We start from the raw sequence: 24,510 nt of genomic DNA on the forward strand, positions 1-24,510 counted from the left end.
AAGCTGAAACAGCTGTTTGAAAAAAATGACCTGTTACCCTGAAAAAGGTTTTTCAGACGAAACATAATTTTTGTCTGCGCATCTGTTCCACATGCATTTCTGTTTTGTGTGATAAAATTTAAGATCTAGTATTACTGATTTCCTTGCAAGACAAAATATCATGCATTATAACTTCTTTTCTTTCTTAAGTCCATCCTTCCATTCTCACTTCTAACCTGTAAATATTTAAATGAACAAAACTTTGAACCTGTTCAAAACTGACATGGTGAACTCTGAACGTACTCATGAAAATGACACAATTGCACTGCAACTATTCATTTTCTAAGTCTTTTCTGTAATGAGGATCAGAGCAGTGTTTGATGGCAGCCCCATACCTGCAGTCACGAACAATCAAACAAGTTTTAAACTGTAGCTATATAATACAAGTGTGTTTTTGCATTGGCTTGGACAGGAAAAAAGAAAGTCAGGCCACACTTACATGGCAAGGAACATAAAAAAATCAGTCCATTGCACCATAAAGGAAAAAAAATACATACAGTGATATAAAGATAGTGGATATTACCAACATAATTAAACACATTTAGTAGAAACCCTAAATAAAATGTATATGTTAATGTTAATGGGTTTAAATCTTCAGTTGATTTGTATGTACAGTGGCCACATACTGTAATTGGAAACATACTTTCAAGGTAATATGCACTCTAATCAAAGTAACCACGCAATATGACACCATGAAACCATGAATATAAATATACATACACATTTACAAAAGCCAGGCTTCTCAAAAGTGCTGCAGACAGTGTAGAAAACAGGGCGGAGATACAGGATCACACTGCAATCCAGGACTGCAAAGGTATGTGTACACAGTTGCTGGAGGTATTTGGTTCATCTCTTAGTCCCCAGACCAGAAGCGATCTAAACTGGTCTCTAATTAGAAGGGACCATATCCTTTATAACAGGTTCTCTGTTTAAATAGGTGGCCCAGTAGACGAGGTTAAAGGTACCAAAGAGAACCGGAAACATAATCCGTGACATCCTGTCAATTTTGCTGACGCTGTTGAATGTCTTCTTGCTTTCCTGGGCTTTGCCATCGGCTTTGGCCTTGTTGGTATCTGTGGCTCCACCTTTGGCAATGGTAGGAAGCGTACTGGAATCCTTGGTGATATTAGGCGCGTAGTTGGCCACTGCAACAGCATAGGCGTTATTCTTCTTAACAATAGATGCCCTCTCTTTTTTCTGTTGAGAGAACAACAACAAAAATAAAAACAAGCTTATTTATCATCGTCCATTTGAATTTGAAATGAATGTAAATGAAGGGTTGTGTTGGCTCAAGCCAAGGTAAGGTAGGTGATGTATCTTTGGTCAAGTGATGTGGGAAAAAATGGCTTTCAGTCAAAAAATCTCCAGACACCAGTTTAATGAATAAGCAAAAGATTTATCACAAGTCAGGCACCAAAAACAGATTTCTGCAGAAAAATCTGGAGGTTTCAGGATAAATATGAAAACCCACTGAAAAAATGTGAGACGCTCTGAAATACCTCTCAAACAAAGACATTCCTCAAATCCTGATGAGTCAATCATATGCAGACACATATGCTTACATATATGTTTGTGTGCTTAAGTCAAGTCTTCTTAAGACACAAAGACACTAAGAACCTTATATAGTTAAACCTGTATGTGCCTTATAAAAGGCTATGCTCAGACACTACACAGGTTTATTTGTAAATCACATTTTATATATAAGACAACTCATAGTGTCACAACCAGAAGCCAGAAAAGGGAGGAAAGCACCGGCGTACGGGCACTAATTTGGGCTCACGTTTCTTTGTACCGGTTAGGAGACGAGCGGCTGCATTCTCGACGAGCTGTAGATGGTTGAGATCGGAATGGCCAGTGCCAACGTACGGGGAGTTACAGTAGTCCAGGCGTGATGTAAGAAAAGCAAGGATAACTTTTCTAGATCAGCCCTTCTTAGATCGGGTTTGACTAGAAGCCGAAACATAACGAAGCTAGCCTTGACCGCTGAGTTGATATGCTTGTCTTATTTAAGCACCCCATCAATAACAACACCAAGATTCCTAGCCTGCGATCGTATATAAGGTGCTAGTAGGCCAAGGGAACTGGCAAGGACCTGGACCAAGTCAGGGCAACCAAACAAGACAATTTGTTTTATTTTCATTTAATCTAAAGAAATTTATCCATGTCCTATTATCTCTCATGCAATAAAACACAGCATTAAGAGATTCCTTAGAAGGGACCTTTAATGGCAAGTAAACCTGCACATCATCAGTGAAGCACTGAAAAGGAATATCTTGCGTCCTAAATATCCACCCCAGGGGTAACATATAAAGGGCCCAGAACTGACCCCTGGGGGACCTCGCAGCTCAAAAGGGCCACCGAGGAGGAAAACTGCCCCAAATGCACACAGAAGGGTCTGAAAGGTAAGATTTAAACATGTTTATGTCTGTAAGAATTTGTGTATGTAAGGGTTTGTTTCAAGGTCAATAATTATAAATAAGATGTGGCATCTATTCTGATGATGGAAATAGATCGTGGTGATATTTGCTTGAAGTATACATCAGTGTTGGCATGGGGTTGGTAACTTTGGTGGGCGGTTGGGCCTTTTGGGGTTTTTCTCATATAAGAATATGAAACTCCATGATGAACACAGTCTGCTGGTGTTATGTATGAGAGTTGTCTTCATGTGGGAGATTTGGGCTTCAGGTGTTGCCGTGCTTCCAGCCTATTAGTGTATCATTACTCAACATACTTTGAGTTCAGTGGTTTTATGAAAGTGAAAGGAAATCATTCAAATGACTTTTTCTTTTACCTAATCTCCTTTTATAGTTTTATAGTTTAAATCTGTCTGTATTTGCGTCAAGTGATTTTTTTCTTTACAAATAAATCTTTTTGCTCTAATTTTCCTGTCTGTAACGTTTTGCTTCCTCCGAAATTACATTTTATAATCAGTTCTTATAAATAAAACAAATATAGATATGCATGCCAAGCTGGCAGACAGCTGTCCAGAACATCTGTGCCTTTTGTCCCTTCAGTGTGTAAGGGCTCTTAAATACTAAAGAATCAACCTGAAAACGCCTCTGAAGAGTCTCTTCATATCACCAATGTCTGGGAAAATTAAATATCGCTTTAATTCTTTAAGACTTCCACCCAGGAAGAAGAAAAAGCTTACAAACGCAGAAGAAGGTGATAGTACGTAGCTTATCCAAGCAGAGAAACCAGATGACCCACTGGCCACTCTATTTGGTCCACCTTGCTATTATTGGGTTGGATCCCATTTTGCAAAATTACTTTAATTTTTTGTAATTCAACAAGGTGCTGTAGCCCATCTGCTTCACGGTTGGATGTGTTGTGTGTTCAGAGATGCTATTCTGCATACCTTGATTGGAAACTGTGCTTATTTGAGTCCCTGCTGCCTTTCTACCATCTCCAACCAGTCTGCCCATCTTCCTCTGACATCAACTTAACATTTTGGTCTAGGCATCTGCTTCTCACTGGATATTTTCTCTTCAGCAACAACCATGCCACATTCAACGTCACTTAAATCCTCTTTCTTCTGCATTCTGATGCTAAGTTCAAACTTCAATAAGAAGCCTTAAACCTCTTTACATGAATAAATAGATCAAATTCCTGACACCTGATTGGCTGATTAGATGTTTGAGTTAACAGGCAATTGGACAGGTGTACCTAATAAAGTGGACAGTGAGTGTCAATTGGATACTAAAAAGTACTGAAGTTCTAAGCTGATTTAATACTTACATTCCATTGATGTGAAGAATACTGCGATGCCCTGCACTGCATAGACTGTGTTCACTCGTCTTAAGTAGTATTAATTCCTATGAATCCCTTATAAACAAATTCTAACAAGAGCCATTTTTCTGTCAAACTTACAGTCAGAGTACAACATGCATCATATTTGAACCAACTTTCTGATAATTAGGTGACAAAATAGCTCTGGGAAGACTTGTCATCTTGACTTATTTCTATTTAAATTGTGCTGATTTGAAATATTGGATGAACATGTGGTGGTTAACATCAGCTATTACCAGTTATTTTTTCCCTTTGTCTTCACCAAATGCCTTTAAAGCCACAATTCACAGCCACAGTATGCTAATGAATTCTCTTTGACTATGGAGCCTGTCAGAAGACGTGTTTTCTTCTTCATTACCTTTTCACTCACAACACTCTTTCCGTCCCAAGCCCAGCCTCGCTTTGTGAAGTAATTGACAGTGGCAAACTCAATCAAAGCGGAGAAGACAAAGGCGTAGCAGACAGCGATGAACCAGTCCATGGCAGTGGCGTATGCAACCTTAGGCAGGGAGTTTCTCGCGCTTATACTCAGTGTTGTCATTGTGAGAACTGTCGTCACACCTGAAAAAAAGGACATTTTATAGTCAGCAGGTGATTAAGAAAGTGGAGGCCATTTTTATAGACAGAACCATGAAAACAAGCTACTTCCTTCTGCTCTCCGCCTGCCTGCTCCTCCAGCTACAAAAAACAGATGCAAGTTTTCCTTTGTGCCATCGGGGCTCTAAACACCATGGCACGGAGATATAATAATATAATAGATATATAGAGAGATATTATAATAATAATAATAATAATAATAATAATAATAATAATAATAATAATAATAATAATAATAATAATAATAATAATAATATAAGCTACACAGTGGTGTGGTGGTTAACACTGCAGCCTCACAGCCAGAAGGTCGCTGGATTGAGCCTCGGCTGGGGGGGAGGTTCAAACAGTGGCTTTTCTGTTTGCATGTTCTACCCATGTTTGCGTGGGTTCTCTCCGGGTACTCCAGCTTCCTCCCACCATCCAAAGACATGCATGTCAAGTCAATTGGTCGCTCTAAATTCTCCCTAGGAGTGAGTGTGAGTGATTGTTTGTCTCTCTGTGTTGGCCCTGCGATGGACTGGTGTCCTGTCCAGGGTGTACCCTGCCTTTCACCTGATTAATGCTGGGTTAGGCTCTAGCTGCCCTGCGACCCTTCACTGGATGAAGCGGTATAGATAATGCATGGGAAAATACTAATATGCTGGATTTATACTGCCCTTTACTGCAAGATCTTAAAGGGCTACAGGTTGAAGAAAGAAAAAGAAAAAGAAAAAAACGTTATTAAAAGTAAACATTTTTAAAAGAAATCTAAAAATAAAGATGTGTAAGAGAAGTTAAGGCTTTTGTTTAAAAAAAATATTTTTTTAAATAATTGGTGGATTTTGGTGCTCTCGGTGTCAGGGAAGGCTTCCACAAACATGGGACGGCAACACAAAATGTCCATGGATACACTGATTTGTGTGGAGGGAAACCTTATATTCAGTCCTGGTGGAGACAGGAAGCATATGGAGTGAGTGGAGGATAGGGATAATATGGTCATGTTTGCGCACTCTCATCAGGACCCTATCTGCAGAATTTTGGATGTATTGGGGCCTCTGCAGGCTCTTGCTAGGGATCCCAATGCGAACTGCATTGCAATAGTCCAGTCTGGAGGAGATAAAGGTATGGACCAACATTTCTGCATCTGAGAGGGAGAGAATAGTCGGAGTTTGGAAATGTTCCAGAGGTGATAGAATGAGGTCTTGCAGAGGTGGTTGATTTGGGATTCAAAGGTGAGTTGGGGGTCCATTTTTCCACCAAGATTTGTGACTACTGAGAGAGAGGAATATTGGAGCCAGACAACGAGATGCTGGTTATAAGAGATAATTTGGTCTGGTGAGGAGTGCCGACCAGGGTGGCTTCAGTTTTGGAGCTGTTAAGTTGAAGGAAATTGTGGTCCATCCAAACCTTTATTCTCTTCCAGACAGATTGTGAGCTGTGACGGGGATGACGATGATAATGATGGTGGAGCTGCAGCTGTGGCGCTGACATAGAGCTGATTATCATCAGCATAACATTGAAAAAAAAAACCCATGGCCAAGGGGGATATGGTAGAAAATGAAGAGGATGGGGCCAAGGACTGGCCCCTGGGGAACTCTGCAGGTGACTGTGTGTTGGTTGGAGGTGGGGTGACCCAGAAAGATGTATTCTGCCCGATTTGTAAGGTATGACTGGAACCAACTATGGGCAGTATCAGTGAGTCCAGTGGTAAAATGGAGCCAGTTTATTAGGATGTCATGGTCAGTCGTGTCAAATGCAGCAGATAGGTCCAGGAGCATGAAGAGGGATGTAGAACCAGTATCGGATGACATCAGTAAGTCGTTTGTGACTCTTACAAGTGTCGTTTCTGTACTATGGGTGGTACGGAAACCAAACTGGAATGTTACAGAAAGGTTATTGAGTTTTAGCTGACTGAAGGTGAGTGGCAACTGCTTTCTTTAGAAATGAAAGGGAAATTGGAGTTGGCCTGTAATTAGAAAGGACTTCTGGGTCAAGGGTGTGCTTTTTGAGATGTGGTCTAATAATTTCATCTTCTTGATGATCTTCTGCACCCCTGCTGACGAAACCAGAGGGAAGAAGTTCATGGGTTGGGAGTAGCTTTTGTGAGAAGGCCGGGAAGGGCATAGGAATGTATGCGATCTTAAAGGTGAAAAAAATCCATGAAGCGGTTGCATCGCTCTGCTTTACTGCTAGTAAGTGAGGGGAGTTGAGAAAATGGTTGAGGCAGGACTTGTTTGTAATTCATTGTGCATTTAAAAGTTAAATTTTGCTGTGGGATGGAGCAACGTGTCTTTGCAAAGGGCGTAGCAGACTGAAATCCACTCCCCACCTTCCATCTGGTTCCCGTAGAAGTGTTGCCATGGAGACGCCCAAGCAATGAAGAGGTAACTGTGCTGCAGATACTTTGCACCTCTATTTATTGGTTATTTATTTTTATTATATACCTTTTTTTTTTTTTAGATGAATGGACTGAGCACTTGGCACATCCGTTTTAAGTAGCTGCTCTTAGTTTTATACATTTTTATGTTTTTTTTATGTTTTTCATGTCTTATCTTTTAAATGTGACTGATGATTGTACATGTCGGCATGCTGCAAACCAAATTGCCCTCTTGAGGGACAAATTAATAAAGTGATGATGTGTGAGCTCCTCAGAATTTCATTAAGGATTTTTTATATTATATATTAATGTTATATAACACACTTAATGCTGGAATGAAGCATCCAGATCGAATGTAGCAAACATTGAAGAGATTATTTCCACTTATTACATTCCTGTTTGCTTTCATTCAGATCGTTGACCTTTCTGAGCTCCTAATCTATGTGAGATTGAACATTTATAACACTAGTACTAAATTATTTTAGTCTTGTCAGGGATTAAAATAATTCAGAAGGATAGTAAAGCTAAAAATAAGGTGATCAGATATAGTAATATGCTTACCAAACACAGTCCTAGCTGGCACTGATTCTCTGTTAAGCCAGAAAGACACCTGGGAAAGGATGACTGTCATAATGCACGGGAGATATGTCTGGATGACGAAGTAGCCAATCTTCCTCTTCAGATGGAAGTGAGCTGTCATCACTGTGTATTCACCTGCAAGATAATAAACATATTTTAAGTACCATTTGACTGTTATTTTTAATTATCTGCTGTATTTAATGTTGACATCCATCACAAATGACACCAGTCTGCTTGGTTTACTTGCTTTTTAACCTGTGCGGGAATTCTGTGAACAGTCTTTGAAACATTATAGTCCACAATTGCTTTGTATCTCCCGCGGACGACTTCTTAGGTCAGAAAGTAACATAGTGCTACTTTAAGTTTAAATACTCCTTACAATATTTATGTAACACCCCTCACCCACCCCAGTTTTTTATGACCTGTTCCTCGACAATGATTTTGGTTGGAAACAAAGCTACCTCAGGCACAACTATTAATATTCTAATAGATGTGTATGAGTCAGAATTTCCTAGAATGTGGTTTGTGTCAAGACTTTGAGTCAAGTCTTTGTTTCACTTATGTAAAACAAAGACTTGCTACTCTAAATTAGCAATATGTGATTTTTTTTATCTCAAGATCGTAATCTTGGATATAAACAGGCCAGATGCAACTGTCATCAGTGTATGTTGATGCAATAATCTGTATATACATATGATGCTTTGCAGTGTGATTTCCTACCAGCAAAGCTGAGTGTAATAGCTGACAGGGGCATGAAACAGTGCCAGTGCTGCAGTAGCAGACAAGCTTTTCAAATGGAAGATATCTCAAAGAGAAGCCAAGATTAGACATAAGAAGAAAAAGATGTGTTACCCATGGCAACAGAACAGAGAAACATAGCTCATTTGCTGTGATTTTGAAATGAGGGCCTTGATACACGCTGCCACTTGGCAAGAGGAAAGTCCTTTTCAGCAATAGAAAAGGGGGATGGGGTGTCAACGGCATGGACTAATCCCAACAGATTTTTTTTTTCAATTCCCTTTTCTTTTTTGTAAATATTACCATAGTTGTATTGCCTGCATTCACAGCTGTTGTGTTAAGACTAATTCTCTCTGTCACCATTTCCACAACCGCACATAGACGCTGGAATTTACTGAAATTGAGTGCACTCTCAGTACCCTATGGAGCTCTATATCTTGTGTAATTCAATTTGCATGCCAGTCTCCATGCTTGAGAGGTGGTTGGGGGAGGAGTATGGTCAGGAATTCACAGGATGTGGCTGAATTTCCTCCAAAGAAGCCATTGATTTGCTTTACGGGAAAGGAAGATAATAATGATAACATAAAGATAATTATCAGAGTAAAGTGCTTTGATAGTAAATATTCGATTTTATTCTATTCTATTCCATCCTGCAGATGTAGGAAACCAAGTTCCCTGATAAATGGACTGGAATACCTCTTTCAGTTAGCACATGCTCCATACTGAGGCATTTGTTTATACTGGTTTATGATACTGAAATGTTAAAAAGCAATGCTGCTACTAAGTCCAAATTTATTTTTCTACAGCTTTGCAGCTTTTACATCTCATGAGAAATACTTAAGAAACTGTTGAGGAAAATTGTCATAACTGAGTCCAGAGACTAGACATGCCTAACGCTAATCAGAAACAAGCTATAGTGCCGATTAAAACCATAACCTTGTTTTGCCTTTAAAGTGACCACACTTATCTTCATACCCTTGTCTGAGGTTAAAATTTTACTATTAATATCCTACAGACCCAAGGGTCCTGAAAAACACTGTATCTTCAGCAGGATCTGGGTTATTATCCCAGACTTTGAGAATCTCCTTTTGTTGGAACATAGAATTCACCTGTTTTTAGGCTGAGTAGTCTTTTAATTTTTATATAAAAAATACAGGACAAAAGATAACAACCCTTTGATTGGTTTATGTCCTTAGAGGGTAGAAAATGCTAACAGGTCAACAGACATCCTGCTAATCTGTAAAGTTGCTGTTAGTTTAGTTGTTATAATTGTAGCAACTTTACTTGGTCTGGCTACACCTTAAAGCTGTGGCTAGCAAACAACAGAATGATTTCTTGTAATTGTTTGCTAGCCACAGCATTTTGCATCTGGCAAAGCTTCACACTTTGCCTTGGAGTTGTTAAAGGAATTGTTAGAGAGTTATAATATTGAGTGAACATGTACTTTTAAATTATTAAAATATACAGGAATTTACAAAGTACTTAGTTGAACAATTTTGTTACCCTGTGTTTGCTGGATATGAAAATAATACTGAAAAGCAGTAATCATGCTTCAAGCTTATTGTCATTGCATCCACATAACTAAATGAATAACTATAGTTTTTTTAACTGCTATCATCAATGAAAACTACCATGATGCTATAAAACAGCATAGATAACCATACTTATAAAACATAACTATTATACAGTGAGTATGAAGTATGAAATTGTGGCAGTTGTGATCAGTCAGATTTTTCAGGTATGTAGTTAACGCCATGGTGGTTTTCAAGAGCAAACAAATACAGGAGTTCAACACGATGGTGTGACTAATAAATGTATGGTTGAATAGCAGGACTTCTGTAACATTGTGCTGATATGTTCACAAGCTTATGCAAGATGTCCGTCCCTGTGAGGCCTGAGAGCATATTTGTTTGTGCCAAATGACCTAGTTTGAAAGTACGCTACACCAAACACTGACACACTAGTAATGAATGATTAATATAGAGCCAGCCAATCAGATGATGTGGAGTGACTAGTTAAACAAGGGAAACAGTCACTGGCAGGCATTTCGCCTTCTACCAAGGCATCAAACACCACTTAACCTAGATAGGAGTATTTAGTGCATGAAAGGGAATTCTTACTCAGTGGAATTGCAGCAGGGATTCCCCTGATAGTGGATTGCAGTCACTGGGGAATTTCTGTATACTGGTAATTGATACCTAAAGGGAGTACTGGTGGATCACTTGGCTGAGAGAAGTAGTTACATGCATATGGGTATATACTGTATTTTATGGATGCAACTTAAAACTGAAATATTCCATTTGCTGAACAGAATGATTGTACGTCATCTCAGTAGAAATGATTTTATAGATTGTGATATAAGTTATGTTTTTCTTGTGTTTTCATCAGATGTAACTCAGATTTTAGCCCACACTATTCTGAAATACCTGGAAACTTCAGCATAAAAAGCTCCAAAAATGAAAACTAGAGCACCTTGTGAGAAAAGGAGGACTCACTGTGCACGCTCAGGCACATAAAAGAAAATATCTAGCTCCACAGCTAAGCTTGCAAACCACCCACACTTATGGGTACAGTTTAAATAAGGAGGCTATAACCCTAAGATTATATCCTCTACCAGTGGTATACTTCAAAAAGTCTTTCATGATGATCTGATGTGACTCATTCTACATTTTAGTAAACCATCATATCATTCTTCATATTTCCTCTATGACCTGATATCCTTCACAATGTAATAATTTGCTAATCTTTTGAAATCTATAATTAACTGATGATAGCATAAAATCAATCTGTCAAAGGTTGAAACTGTAGAATGTCATGCCAGCAACAGGTTTCAAAGAACTTAAGACAGGAACTATGCAGGCTAGTTCCTGTACTTTTGTAAAGGGAATAATTTTTCATTCTTTCTCGACAGGATCTCAGGACACGAATGTGCACATTGGTGCTACGGCTACCATTACAGAAAACCACACTGGTTTTACAGAAGCATCTGAAATAAAAACAAATTCATAACACCACATTAGGTTGTACAGTCACACCATGTGTTGACATTAAATGCTGATAATTGCACCAAAAGTTTTTTTCTTCCATGACTAAACAGCATCTTACACATTTCTGTCAGACCGGCCTGACTGGTTGCCAGGGTGACGAGTCCCAGCCCACACAATGGTGACAACCAAATGACTTCTATGAAAAACTGATGAAAAAGTTACCAATTCAAACGAGAGCAGATAGCTGTGTTCAAATACAGGGGCTGCATGCTTCGAAGACCGATTACGTCACGGAGACATGACAAAGTATGGGGATGTAGGTCAGTGGTAGAGCACATGCTTTGCATGTATGAGGTCCTGGGTTCAATCCCCAGCATCTCCAGATGTTGTGAGTTGTAAAATAATGTTTTGGGGGGGAGTGCTAGCCCAGTGGCTACAGAGGTAGGCTTGGTTCTAGAGAACCTGGGTTCAATTCCCTGGAGCTGGCAACTAAGGTAAACCACTGTGGGCCCGTGAGCAATGCCCTCAACCCCCCAACTGCTCCTCAGGCACTGGCAGCCCACTGTTCATAGCAACTAGGATGGGTTAAATGCAGAGAAAGAATTCCCCAGCTTGGGATTAATAAAGCTCTGCCAGCAGCCTAAAAATGTGCCCTTCTTTCACTTGGGCTGAGGATGCATTTCGTAGATCCGTCATGGCCTAGCATATCCCAAAATTCATTGCACAGCTATGAAGGTTTTCACTCAGGGGTCTGCAATGTTTACTATTAATAGAACCAATTTTACCACCTGTTCCACCAAATAAACATGATTTAGAGCTGCAAAACCTGTTTGACTCTTAAAAAGAACGTACAATAAACAAAACCATTAACATTTTATAGCTTTTTATGTGTCATTAACAAAAGAAAATGCTAAAGCTCAGAGTTCATACATCAATACAACAGCTCTGTCTGCTAAATATCGTCGACATCGCTCCGTTCATCACAGCTGATGACAACTGAGCTACATCAGTTTGCTGAGTCATGATGTTTGTTGTCATTTTAATGGTCTGGTCCTTGACATTCTTTACAGAGAGACAAATATTTTCTAAATTTCTGAACTATTTCATGTTTTTTTTTTTAAACTCCATGTGTAGATAATCTGAAATTTTAATAAATGGTTCTTTTCTGTGTTCCCTGTTTGTGAATGAGTTTTTGAGCCTTACCATCGTCTGAGATGCCACCTGCAGCAGTAAAATTTTGGGGGCATGATTCACTTCTTTACAGTAGGTTTGCATTGCTCAGATTCCAGACCTTTTTCATTTAACCAGTGCTTGATTCAGCCTTAACGGCCTTTGAAGGACACAGTCCTAGGAAACATGCAGCCCCCTGAATTAAGACACAACTGGACATTTATTATTCTACCCCTACCAAGACTTTTCGGTTCAGTAATGGAACCAAATAATTTATTTGCCTAAACTTAACCACATGGCTTGTGAATGTTTTCACCCCCTAAGTTTTTGCTTACTTTGTTGTGTTATGGCCTGTGATTTAAACTGGTCTGTTTTGTGGTATTATGTAGTTATCCTGCACAAAATAATCATCATGAAATTTCTCTCTGACATCTCACCATCCTCATCCTCTCAATTGCACTGCAGCTTCAACATCACCATTCTTCTCAATGGTCTGGAATCCTCATTTTACATCACCAGCTCTGCTCTTACCTGGTAAGGGTCATCCATTTTAACAATTTAACAATACTATCTCTTCCCTGGCCCCTTCTTCCCAAAGTGTTCCCAAGGCTCTGTGCTTGGTCCGCTCCTTTTCATCCTCTATATTCTCCGTCTCACGCGTATCATTCACAGCCATGGATTCAACTTTCACTGTTAGCCGATGACATCAAATTTCCACCAAATGCATAACAACCCACTCTACTTTCAACAATTGCCTCACAGAAATAAAAACTGAACTGCAATAAATCTGACATGTTAAAAACTGGCCAAAAACCTATCACGTGATCTACACATGACTTCTGCGTCACCCTCAATCAGTTCAGTCTTCGAACAGTCATCTTCAAAAGCCACCTTTCATTTGAAAGCCACATCAGCATATGTCCAGAACTGCCTTCTTCCGACTTAAACACACAACTTGCCTCCATCCTCCACTCTTATCCTCTGCTGCTGAAACTCATCTGACTGGATTAGTGCAACAGGCTCCTGTATGGTCCACCTTCCAAATTCCTCAATAAACTTCAGTACATCCACAACTCAGCTGCACACCTTCTTCCCCAATCCCACATCCGAAACCACATCACCCCTGTCCTTAAGAACCTCCACTGGCTTTCCAAATTCTTTAACACATCTAGGTTAAAGTCCTCCTTCTCACTTTCAAAGCCCTCTATAACCAGGCCTCCTCCTACCTTACAGAACTTCTCCACCCCCATCACTCCATCCTGAAATCACTACTCAAAACTCATCTTTTTAACAGTAATTTTAATGTTTTAATGTTTGTATGAAAAGCGTCTTTAAGGATTTTGTAAAGAACTCTATAACAAATAAATTTTAATATTATTACATTGGTGAAGTAAAATTATAAAAATATTATATAATATGCATTTACCCTTGTCATAAAGTACTTAATCTAGTGCTGCCAAACTTAAATAGTTCAGATAATTCCACCTAAAAAAATGTAAAAACTTCTGAATATCCATCAGAGCACCATTAAATCATTTTTAGAAAATGAAAAAGAACACGACAAAGGCTATCCACTAAAACTCACTGACCAGGTAATGGAGCTATTAATCAGAGAAACAGCAAAAAAGTCCAGAGGAAACCCTGAAGGAGCTGCAGAGCTTCAAAGCAAAGATAAAACTATGCTCATGAAAACACTTGGGATTCTTACTTAATATAGTTGGACTTTGTTGAAGAGAGTTTATAAAAAAAAAGAACATTGCTTTTACAGAATAAAAAAAAAATCAGTTAGACCCCCAGAAACACGGGAAAGACAGTACTCTGTCCATCAAGGAAACATTGTGTGGCACAAACCCAACACCTCTCATCACTCTGAGAGCTCCACATCCACAGGGGAAGCGTGATGGTGGCAGCATCATTCTGTCAACTTGTATTTTTTATTTCTTCTTCATGCTTGTCTCACAATTAAAAAATATTTTGCTCCTTCAAAGTGGTGATTGTGTCGTGTTGATCAAAGATATAAACCACTCCAAGAATTCATAGTAATTACAGGTAGTAAAACAACAAGAAAAAAAAGAAGAGAAACTGAATTGTGATCTTAAAAACAATTAAAAAGGTCCATTTGTAAATGATTTCAGTAAAATTTCATGCCTCTTCACAGCGAAGGCTGGTGTTACAGGATTAAATGTGGGCATGAAAGATGGAGTTAAAGTTTTAACTTGTAGATCCAATAACAAACGTTATTTGTTGATAATGGTGTTTGAAAATGTGTTCCTCAGTGCATGCAACGATTTCCGCTTTAGAAACATTTCTGTTTTTTATGCAGTTCGTCATATGAGTAATGTTAAAGTAGTCGTTAACCATGTCTCCCGGTATACAGAGATTTCTTAAAATTCTCCTAATAATCTAAAGACGTACCAAAGACTATGAAATCCCCAGAAATTTTGCTGGTCCATACTTAGAAATTATACTCTTAAGTATTCGCTTAGTCTTTTATAAAAAAAAAAAAAAGTGAAACATTCCCCATCCTCTGAAAGTGTCAAAATAAAATAAAATAAAATAAAATAATCTTAATACACTCTACACATACTAGTCTATTTTTTGTAAACAAGATGCATCAAATGCTGTAAAGCTTGTAGAAATTATTAAAATGTCTCAGTTTCAACAGTTGCTGTGTTGTTGTCTTATGTGTCTTTGTAATTTTACAGATGAATATTCGCTTTACTGTTTTTTGCGAATCATTGTTTTAGGTTTCAGTTTATACTCTACACAGTTCCAAGTTACTGGAGACTGACTCAATCAATAGAAAATTAGTCTTAAATTATTCTTTTCCAATGTCTCTCAAGCTAAACCACACTGAAATAAACAGAAAAAAACAACCTACAGTCTCCTGAGATAAATAAATCAGAAAAGCACATCTTAAATGTAGCTTTCCACATTATAATCTGAGCTGCTGTGGACTGTAACAACTGGAAGATGTTGTCTGTGATGGAGGACATCTGTTCCTCAGCTAAGAAAGGTTTGATCAGTGCTGTCACTCAGAGACAGATAGAATATTACATGCTTTCAGATCCATTATCTACTGACAAAACTAATTTACCTCACTCAAGGTGAAAAATTAGCTCTGTAACACGATTCAAAAAGTTATTTCAAATTCAATTTAAAACAAAAAATTATTTGTGCTCAACGAGCAATTTTTAGGCACACTGAGTAACGAGATGAAGCAAGCAAGAACTATGCATGAAAACACAGCATACACAACCTTAAACAGAGATGACAAAAGCAAAGTGATGGAAAGGGGATCACAGAAAAAAAGAGCTGAAGGTAAATAAGAAAAAATAAATAATTGTACACATAATGATATCACAATCTCTTTGTGACTTCTCTTTCGAAAAATACTATATATGAACTTTATGATTAGTTTATGCTCATATTGCCATGACAACATGCATTGTTACCATGACAGCACACTCGAATCATCTGTGTGCGTATGTGTGTTGAATTTAGCTGATCTGGCAGGTGAATTTTAAAATCCTTCAGCCTTTAATCACAAATCCTGTTGCAACAAAATCTTTATTGTCACTGTTCAAAAAGCGCAATAAAAAACAAAAAGTAGAATAACACAAAAATGCAATAAATATAAATAAACAGTATTTACAGTTGGAGCAGATGTACTCTAAAAACAGTGGAACGTGCAAAATATTGTGCAATATAACATCTCTACGGCTTTTTCTTCACATTTCTACTGGCTACTTGCATAGCTGCATCCCCTCTCTGCTGTAACAGTTAACCAACCTCATCCACAGCCATCACGTCTCACTGCACTGATGTGGCAGCCTATTTATTACGTATGCTTGCTGCTGTTCGTTGCTTGGCTGCACCCAGCCTCCACCTGCTTCACTTCTGCTCTGTTTGTATGCACCCTGTAGGGCATTTATTTCTAAGTTAATAACCACTGGAGGATTATTTGCAACGGTCCCTCCATCTTATTTATCTCTGAGTTATTTCATTCTGCTACAGAGCTGAGAGCCTTACCGACAGCAGATTCATAATATTTGTATTTGCTATGAAATGTGATAGCATCTGATGGAATCAAACTTAAAATGAGGAAATTAAAGGCAAACACAAGTGGTGCATGATGAATTTCTTCTCCCTAGTAGAAAAGATCTCACAAAATTCTTTCTATTGTAGATTTCATGAAGGAAGCAGTAAACTTTAGGTTTAAGCAAGTGGTTTTAGCTCCTTGACCTACTAAATAGTTCAAGGCTGTTTTCAGTTAGTCCACTCGTTCATTCACATATTCAGCCTGTCTAAACAACGTATACTTTACATACTATCACAAGGGAATAGTGGCTTTAAGTTGCAGATGAACTGCAGAAACAACCTGAATGCTGCTGTGCTTGAGGAGTCTACACAGCTGCATGTCACAGAAACAAACCTTGGCAGGATCCATGCACGCCAAATCTGAGACTAATCTGACTGTATCCCTGTCCATACTGGGACCAGTTTAGGTGATTCTGCTACACTTGTTTGGAGGTTTCGTCCACACAGAACTGGCATTTGAAGAGTCCAAAACCACTCTTGTTCCTAAACGGTTCCCAAAGTCAATATCTCTGCAAACACCACCATTTTCGAGTCTGTATTTTTTAAACTATGGTCATATACTTGTCTCTTGTTGCAGCTTGTAAAGGAAAGCAGCTGCCAACGTCCTCTCATCTTTGTGGTAGAATCCTGCAAGCTTCATAGTGTCTCTTCGTCTTTGAATCCACACTCAAGACTTATTTATTCATCATAGCTTATAACCAGCTTTTGATCAAATCTTCCAAATGATTTCTGTGATGACTTCCTGGACAGCGAGGTGTCACTTTCATCCTCACACACATAAACACACAAAGACTTGTGTATGCTCGTTGCAGCTCCAGCCCCTTTTCTTGTGTTTCTTGGCGTCTAGTGTTGGTGGGCTTGAAGAAATGTGTTGCTTCTATTTTTAGCCCTCATTATCTTTGTCTTTTATAGTATAGCCTATTTCCCAGTGTATTTGTGTTCTTTGTTTTCTTCATTTACTTTCTGCACAGTAGCTTGCTTTATCTAAAAAAATAACTTGACAACTGATTATCTTGGATAGCTCACATTTCTATTTCTGCAGAGCCTCTTAAAAAAGCCAAAGATGCTCCAAGTCAACATAGTCAAGACTTTCATTGCTAGGCAGTAATTTTAAAACAATCATATTCTTCTATATAGCTTCTTGCATATCCAGGAGTTAAAACTGGGCCAGAACTGGTGCTTCTTCATTGGCAATAAACCTTTCTCGTGATTTTTGGTTTCGAATAATCAAAACAAGGATCAGTAGGATGCAGAAGGGCTTTTTCTAGTGTTCATGCTCCCTTAAGGCCTATTTATGCTTCATGGAAAAGATGCAGATGTGTTCCCTGGCGGTGCAAACGGAGCAGTACCACTGGGAACTACGGGGAAATTTTTGAGCAGTATAGCTGATGTGCATCCAGTGAAGGACAAAAAAGAAGAATGTTGCCGTGTTTGTTGTCTGAAACTGACGTCGGAACTCAGAGATAAACTCTGAACTCTGCCCTGCCTTGTGGTGGATGTACTAGCTAACAACCATATCAGTGTAAGGGACGCTTGAAAGTATGAGGACAATGAAGTTCGAAACAAACGCACCTATTTATGTATGTAAATGAGCACAAATGATACTTTACAAAAGGCGTGTCCCAATTCAGTCTGAACACTTCTAAGTGCGGATTCATCGGCTACATACGTCATTGTGGTGCACCAAGCACTATCCCAATTCAGAGAATTTGAAGGAGCCTCTGACCCTACAGACCCGCACTTCGTTTGGCTTCAAACGAAGGCTGCAAGTGATGCATCCTTCACAACCTCTTTTCTCCCAGAATTTATTGCGCACAAGACAGTGGCGAATGAGCAACCGAGCTCAGAAGTTTTAGGTTTCAATAAAGTTTTGTTTAAAAAAAAAGTATGTTTTTTTGACTACACTTTAGTAGAAACGTTACAAAACCAAGTACATTAAAATAACATTAAAATCCATTAAAATTCTGTAATATTTGATATTTGTGGGTTTTTAAGGGGTTAATGAAATGTGTACCAGCTTGAAAACAACAGAGCCTCACACCATTTTTTTTTAAAATACTGTCAGTGTTACTGGTCGTTAACTGAAGTGTCCTATGAGTAATTTCAGAGCTTTAAGTAATTAAACGTCTTTGTTGTTTCTATGGTAAATTCTCGTTGGCCAGGTAGCCAGGTAGGCTGTCCCATTTCATGAACGTTAAGTGTGCAGACTACTCAGCCTATGTAGTCTGCACACTCCGAAGTGTGCAGACCTTGAATTGGGACACAGCTAATGATTGCGACCTGGGCACTCGCCTTCTTTCCTCATAACAAAAATCCCCTCTGAGCATTGTTGTGACAGATACTCATACTGTGAATGCATATCTTATAGAATACACTGAAGCACTTGAAGCACTGAGTTTGATTAAATGAACTTAATGCTAGTTTAATGCTAGTTTGCAAGACAGTTTCCTTCATGTTTTCCATTTAAATCTAAGTAGAAAACAAATCTTCTTTATCACTCTTAAAGCAAACTTAAAGCAACATGTTGTAAAGCCCAACGCACGACAAGTCTGCTGCACCTGCTAATAATTGGTGTTTGAGGTCAAACTTAACAAAAAAAAAACTTAACAAAAAAAAAAAAAACAATTTAACAATGAACATTCTTGGAAAAGATTTAACAAATGATTGAATAATTCAATTTAATTTAAAAAAAATGAGCCTGAATCAAACATATTGCCTAACTGTCACGTTTTAAAATTTTGTTTAAAATGCCAAGATGTCAGTTATGGTTCAAACTTTTCCACCAAAAGAAGCCAGGGCAGAAATTTCTCTGCTTTTCCAAGCCAAATGAAGTAAGCATGAAAAACAAAACTTTTTCGCAGCAAGCTTAATGCCACCTCCTGCAGCATGTAGGAGGTGGACGAGCTCAGCTTCCACCCAAGCAAGCTGAAAATCACAGTTTGATTTTCACACTACAGCAGAGCTGAAATAAAGATATGCTGTTGTTGACGCCACAAAATGAATCAGGTAAGCCGTACTGTAGATGTTATTGCTTTCAGAACAGAGTTGTGGTTTATTATGTTAAAAACAGCTGTCGAACATCCAGCTTCTGCTACATGGCAGCTGGAAACTACTCATGAAAACCTGTGTGCCTTCATTACTTTGCCTTGCTTGAGAACGCATGCTTAATTTCCTGCATCTGTGACTTATTTTAAACTAGAGGATGCAGAGGACGAAGGTAAGCAGTAGATGAAGGAGGTGTATTTAATTCCCCTTAAGCTTGAGTGAAACCTCCACCAAGATCCCCTCCAAGACCTCACCTGTACTCGATTTGATGGTTTCTTGTCCAACAGTTTGCCCAAGCAGGTCGTACTGATTCAGACGAGAGCTCTCTCCTTCAACCACTACCGAGTCTGAGGCATTTCGAGTCCACGCATAAGTCACTTCTGAGATTGTGTAGGCGTCTAAAAAAGGAGGGAAAGGGATAAACCCACATGGGATAAATCTGGGACAGATGCAGCTATCAATGAATTATTCTTTTTAAATAATTACAGTTACCCAAATGAAAAAGTCCCCATTACAATTTTAAAAAGTACTGCAGAGATAAAAAGAAATAATCGTAAAAACCAAAAAGAGTAATCAATGCCAGGCAAATTTTACCTTTCTTAGTTTCAAATGGTCAATATATGTTCTAAACTAAGCATCGGTACCCTAGTAAAAAAAAAACAAACTCTTTTAATATTTCTATTGAAAAAAATTAAATAATCTATTAATTATATTGTTATTGTTGCAAAATGGTAGCAAATGAGCCAAGAATTAAATGTGAAATACTGTGGAAAGCTGCAAATAGGACATCTAATTCATTTAAGATGTCAAGGCATTTCAGACACGACCCATTGAGCTCAAATGCTCTGATAATGACAAATTAATCACCTGCTTTTAAACACTTTAAAACAGCTCAAAACAAAAGAAAAAAAGATCATTCATCCAAATATGAGGAAGCAACTGCCATCAGATTTCATACAAAATGTAATTTCCTAAAAACAAGAATATTTGGATGTGTTATAGATTTTAAATGGAGCTTCATTTTTGTCGGGCCACAGCCAAAAACCTGAGCCATGCATTTCAGCTTGAGTTGGTCCTTAGGCTGTAGTCTCGCCAAAGAACCAGTGAGAAGGAAAAAAAAAACAAGAAAAAGAAAAGAAAAAGCATTTTAGTTTAAGTTCCCTTCGGCACTATCACCATCAGTTACTCACAGCTGCCAAATTTTAGTGGACAGGAGTGAAAGTCCATGGGGAAATCCTCCAGATGCATTGGGCACTCTGCATGCACAGTTAACCTGCATCCAATTCACAAAATATTAAAGAGACTTTGCAAATGCATGAAAAGTAAACATCACAGATTCAGCACCATATGAAAAACAAAAAGAAACAAACTGAAAAAGCCTCATGCACTTTTCAAGATGCTTCCCATCTGTAATGCCTTGAAACAGAAATAATTTGTCTTTACTAGAACCAGCAGAGCAAAGTAGGCCTGAACTGTAGTGTTAACCAGCAAAAATCACAGCGATAGTGTCTGAGGAAAGAAACTGTACTGCTGCATAAAAACGATGCACGATAAATACAGATGAATTTCTGGGTTACTTGTCTTTCTTACAACATGCTTACAAAACCTTAACTTTAAAGGCTGACATCTATGAAGTCCCTCTTCTGTAAATAATAATAAAGAAAAGGTTTCAGCCTCATTTAAATGCCTATTAGATCTAACATGAGCAAAATCTTCCATTTATGCTCTGACTGGAGATTTCTGCAAAGCACCACCTACCCTCTCTCCTGCACTCTGGATATTGTTCCCACTCGGCTGCTTAAAGAAGTGTTCCCCACAGTCAGCCTGTTATTTTAAGGATTTTTAATTTGTCTCTGGCCTCTAGATATTTTCTAGATAGTTTTAAGCATGTTGTTGTTCACCCACTGCTGAAGAAATTTAAACCCCACATCTCTAATGAACTACCGGCTCTTTAAGCTTTCCTTTCTTTTTAAGTCTTGGACAAAGTAATATCTGCACAGGTTATATAATTTGTGAATGAAAACAGTATTCTTAACAGTTTTCAGTTTGGTTTTAGAGCACTCCATGGCAGCCCTCGTTAAAGTGACCAACGACACACTGCTCAGTGCAGGTATAAGAGAATATTATATTTTGATTCTCACACGTTTAATTCTTTGATTCTGTTGATCACAACATCCTCCTTCATTTCCCAGGTTGGAATTAAGAAGTCCGCTCTTAGCTTATTATGCTCATTACCAGAACATTTCCATCATTTTACTTCTACGGTGACTTAGCTCAGTTGTGGGGAACCTCAAGGCTCAGTCCTCAGTCTTCTTCTGTTTATAGTTTACATGCTGCCTTGAGGGCAAAATCACCCTTTTTATGCAGATTGTTCAACTGTACTTGCCCACAGATCCTAGTAGCATCACCAATCTCTTAACTTGTCTTTCTGACATTAAATTCTGGATGACTGAAGGTTTTCTTTAGTTCAGTGACTAAAGGTCATTTAGTTTAGTCTCCCAAATTATTTCTCTTCCATTGTTTCTATGCTGTAAAAAACAAATATAAAAAAGGAATATTACAATTTTGTCTATAGTATTTCACATTCTACCCTGTATTTTTTTAAATATGGGGAAATACCAATAGGATTACAGAAACAGACTCCAAATTTACATGTTCATAGTACAATAACGTGAAAAAGCTAACTGCAAAAAAAGAAACAATTTACCCATAAGAGCCCGACGTGACATATATGTCACATACAGTTTCTGAGACATTTAGCTTCAATTTATGGTATAAACTTTGCTCAAAATCCTGTTGCACACAATGTGATACTTGTCTTCTGTCCCCTAATAGATACCCAGAAGCAGAAAACTTTTTGAGGTCTAACTCTTACTACAGTTTTAGGTCAATGTTCCACAGAAAATTGAAAAATCATGACAACTTGTGTTTTACACGAGGAGCTGATGCAATCAGAAGCTAGCGCATGCTACAAAGAGATGCATGCTGGAAGCTAGGCGAGGCTAGCGGCTGCTATCTATCAGAACTTTGCACAGACTGTGACAGTGGACTCTCACTGCCAACGGCGGGGACTTAGCTCCTAGCCTAGCCAGCACCCGATAGCAGCCATGATTTGGCCTGGGTAAGCGGTTGCTAGGCTTTGCTAGCACCCAGCCAGCTGCCCCTCAAAGCTTACACTCACATTTAATTCAATGGTGGAAGGAGATGTGGACAGTGTCATTTCAGAATATTCAAAGATCCCCAGTCATGGACTATGTAATAGTGGGGGAGAGACCTTAAGGTGGGTGGTGAGGGAGGTGGGAATGACATGAAACAAAGTAAAGTACAGGTTGGGAATCAAACCTGAATCCTAGTGATTTCACCTTCCATATGTGAAGCACCCTCTCAACCAGTTATAGCCATGAGAGGTTTTTCATGACAGACATTTCAAAGAAAACCATCTTGACAGACACAGATGAGTTTCTAGGTTTTTAATCACTGCTGAACAGGAACTTTAAGATGACGTGAAAGCTAGCAGCTTATTTGCACATTGAAAAACAGGTCATCATGCTCCCTTTAAATGTAACAAGTACACATAAATGTCCATCCAAAGCTGACTAGTGTACACTACAAAACATGTTTATGCAAAAAGCAAAGTGTAAATGTCATTTTGTGGTCTTGAGTTGCTGGACTGTCAAGCAAATATGTAGCTTTGTATTTTGCTGATGGATGAAATGGTATCAATAAGCTTTCTGTGTGAAAAATACAACTATGTCGTTTTGCTAACGTGGACTTGTGATTTTAGTTACCTCATGGTGTACAGCAGGGTCCCATCATCTTTGATCCTTAGCAATTTGTTAGGCATGGTCATGTTATGAGCCACAGATTTTTTCCCATTGTGAAAGAAGGTGTCCGGAGTCCAGATCTTACTTGCCATCAGGTTGTTGAGAGGTAAAATGTTCATTGGTCCATGAAATTTCAACCTCTCGTCCTTCCAGCTTTGCCGAAAGAAAACATCTATGGTGTACTCCTGAAGACAGAGGAGACAAAATATTAAAGTCATATTATTGATTTCTTAATTTAAGAAATCAATTTTTTATTTCAATTTTATTGCCATCCTTATATTTGAGGACAGAAATATCCCATTAAGTCCTATTAAACCCAGATTTAAAAAGAATATATATCTAATAACCATTACAAAATATATTTGATATTATTGGGGTTCATTTTTGAGAAAAAAATTGTAATTTTTCCTTTTATTGTTTATACCTCACTGAACCAGTTTTAAAGATGTTTTATCAGCCAAATAACTTCACACAGTCGTCATATCTGTGTTTTTTATCACTTTTTGATTCTTTACAATCAGTTATCTTCTTTTTCCTGTACTGTAACTGTAGCCAAGTTGTTAACGTATCAAACAGTAAATCAGACAACCAGGTTCAACCCATATTGCAAATTCCATTTCAACCCCTGGATACAAGTAATGTGACTGCAGTACTGACATTTACCAACTGTCATTGAACATGCCAGGGGCTCAGATATCACACACCTGTCAATCAAAGTGAACAATGACACGTCTAAATTCAGATGTGTTACGACCCGACTCAGGGGTATGGAAGGGCGTAACAAAAAACACGGTGAGGACAGATGGTACTTCAAAATAAAAGCACATTTATTTACAATTCCCGTGAAAGTGTTGGACAACCTGTAAAACAAAATAAAGATGAGCTGGGGTTAGCGGACCTGCAGAAAGAAACAAACCAAAACCTATACCAAACACTCACCGAGTGCACACACAGACACAACCGCAACTCGGTGAGGAAACTAAAACCAAACATAAGCAACAGGCCCATAACTAAAGTGACCGTCGTCACAACACAATAAAACACTAACCTAGCCCAGCTCTAAAACAACCACAAAGTAAACTTAACTCAACTAAACACTTAAAGCACCCATTGTGAAGAGGAGGTGGTCGCGACACACACACACCCAGTGCACAACATGAGGGGGAGAGCGGCCTGAGCCTTTCTGGCATCTCCCCCTCCAGACCTGCCTCGGCTGCAGCCTTTTCAGCCAGAGCTTCTCCGTAGGCTGCAGCCTGACTGGTCCAGAGGGGTGCCAGTCACACAG

General features: G+C 38.6%; 1 protein-coding gene and 1 non-coding gene across 4 annotated transcripts in view; one reads left to right on the forward strand and one right to left on the reverse strand.

Moving 5' to 3' along the window:
* Positions 1-74: 74 nt before the first annotated feature.
* The window catches only part of LOC121643528 (gamma-aminobutyric acid receptor subunit alpha-2), a 49,988-nt gene continuing 25,552 nt past the window's right edge, over positions 75-24,510 (reverse strand). For all 3 annotated transcript variants that reach the window (XM_041990993.1, XM_041990992.1, XM_041990991.1), the window contains exons 5-10: positions 23,190-23,410; positions 20,592-20,674; positions 19,656-19,799; positions 7,343-7,495; positions 4,187-4,389; positions 75-1,236 (exon numbers count right to left, since the gene is read on the reverse strand). In XM_041990993.1, the coding sequence (XP_041846927.1) occupies positions 928-1,236; positions 4,187-4,389; positions 7,343-7,495; positions 19,656-19,799; positions 20,592-20,674; positions 23,190-23,410 (1,113 nt within the window). In that variant the 3' untranslated portion in view covers positions 75-927. The remainder of the gene's footprint in view (positions 1,237-4,186; positions 4,390-7,342; positions 7,496-19,655; positions 19,800-20,591; positions 20,675-23,189; positions 23,411-24,510) is intronic.
* On the forward strand, positions 11,396-11,467 carry trnaa-ugc. The gene has a single exon. It is a non-coding gene; the product is annotated as a tRNA-Ala (tRNA).

Source organism: Melanotaenia boesemani, chromosome 7, assembly GCF_017639745.1.
Source record: "Melanotaenia boesemani isolate fMelBoe1 chromosome 7, fMelBoe1.pri, whole genome shotgun sequence".
In the NCBI taxonomy this organism is placed as follows: Eukaryota; Metazoa; Chordata; class Actinopteri; order Atheriniformes; family Melanotaeniidae; genus Melanotaenia; species Melanotaenia boesemani.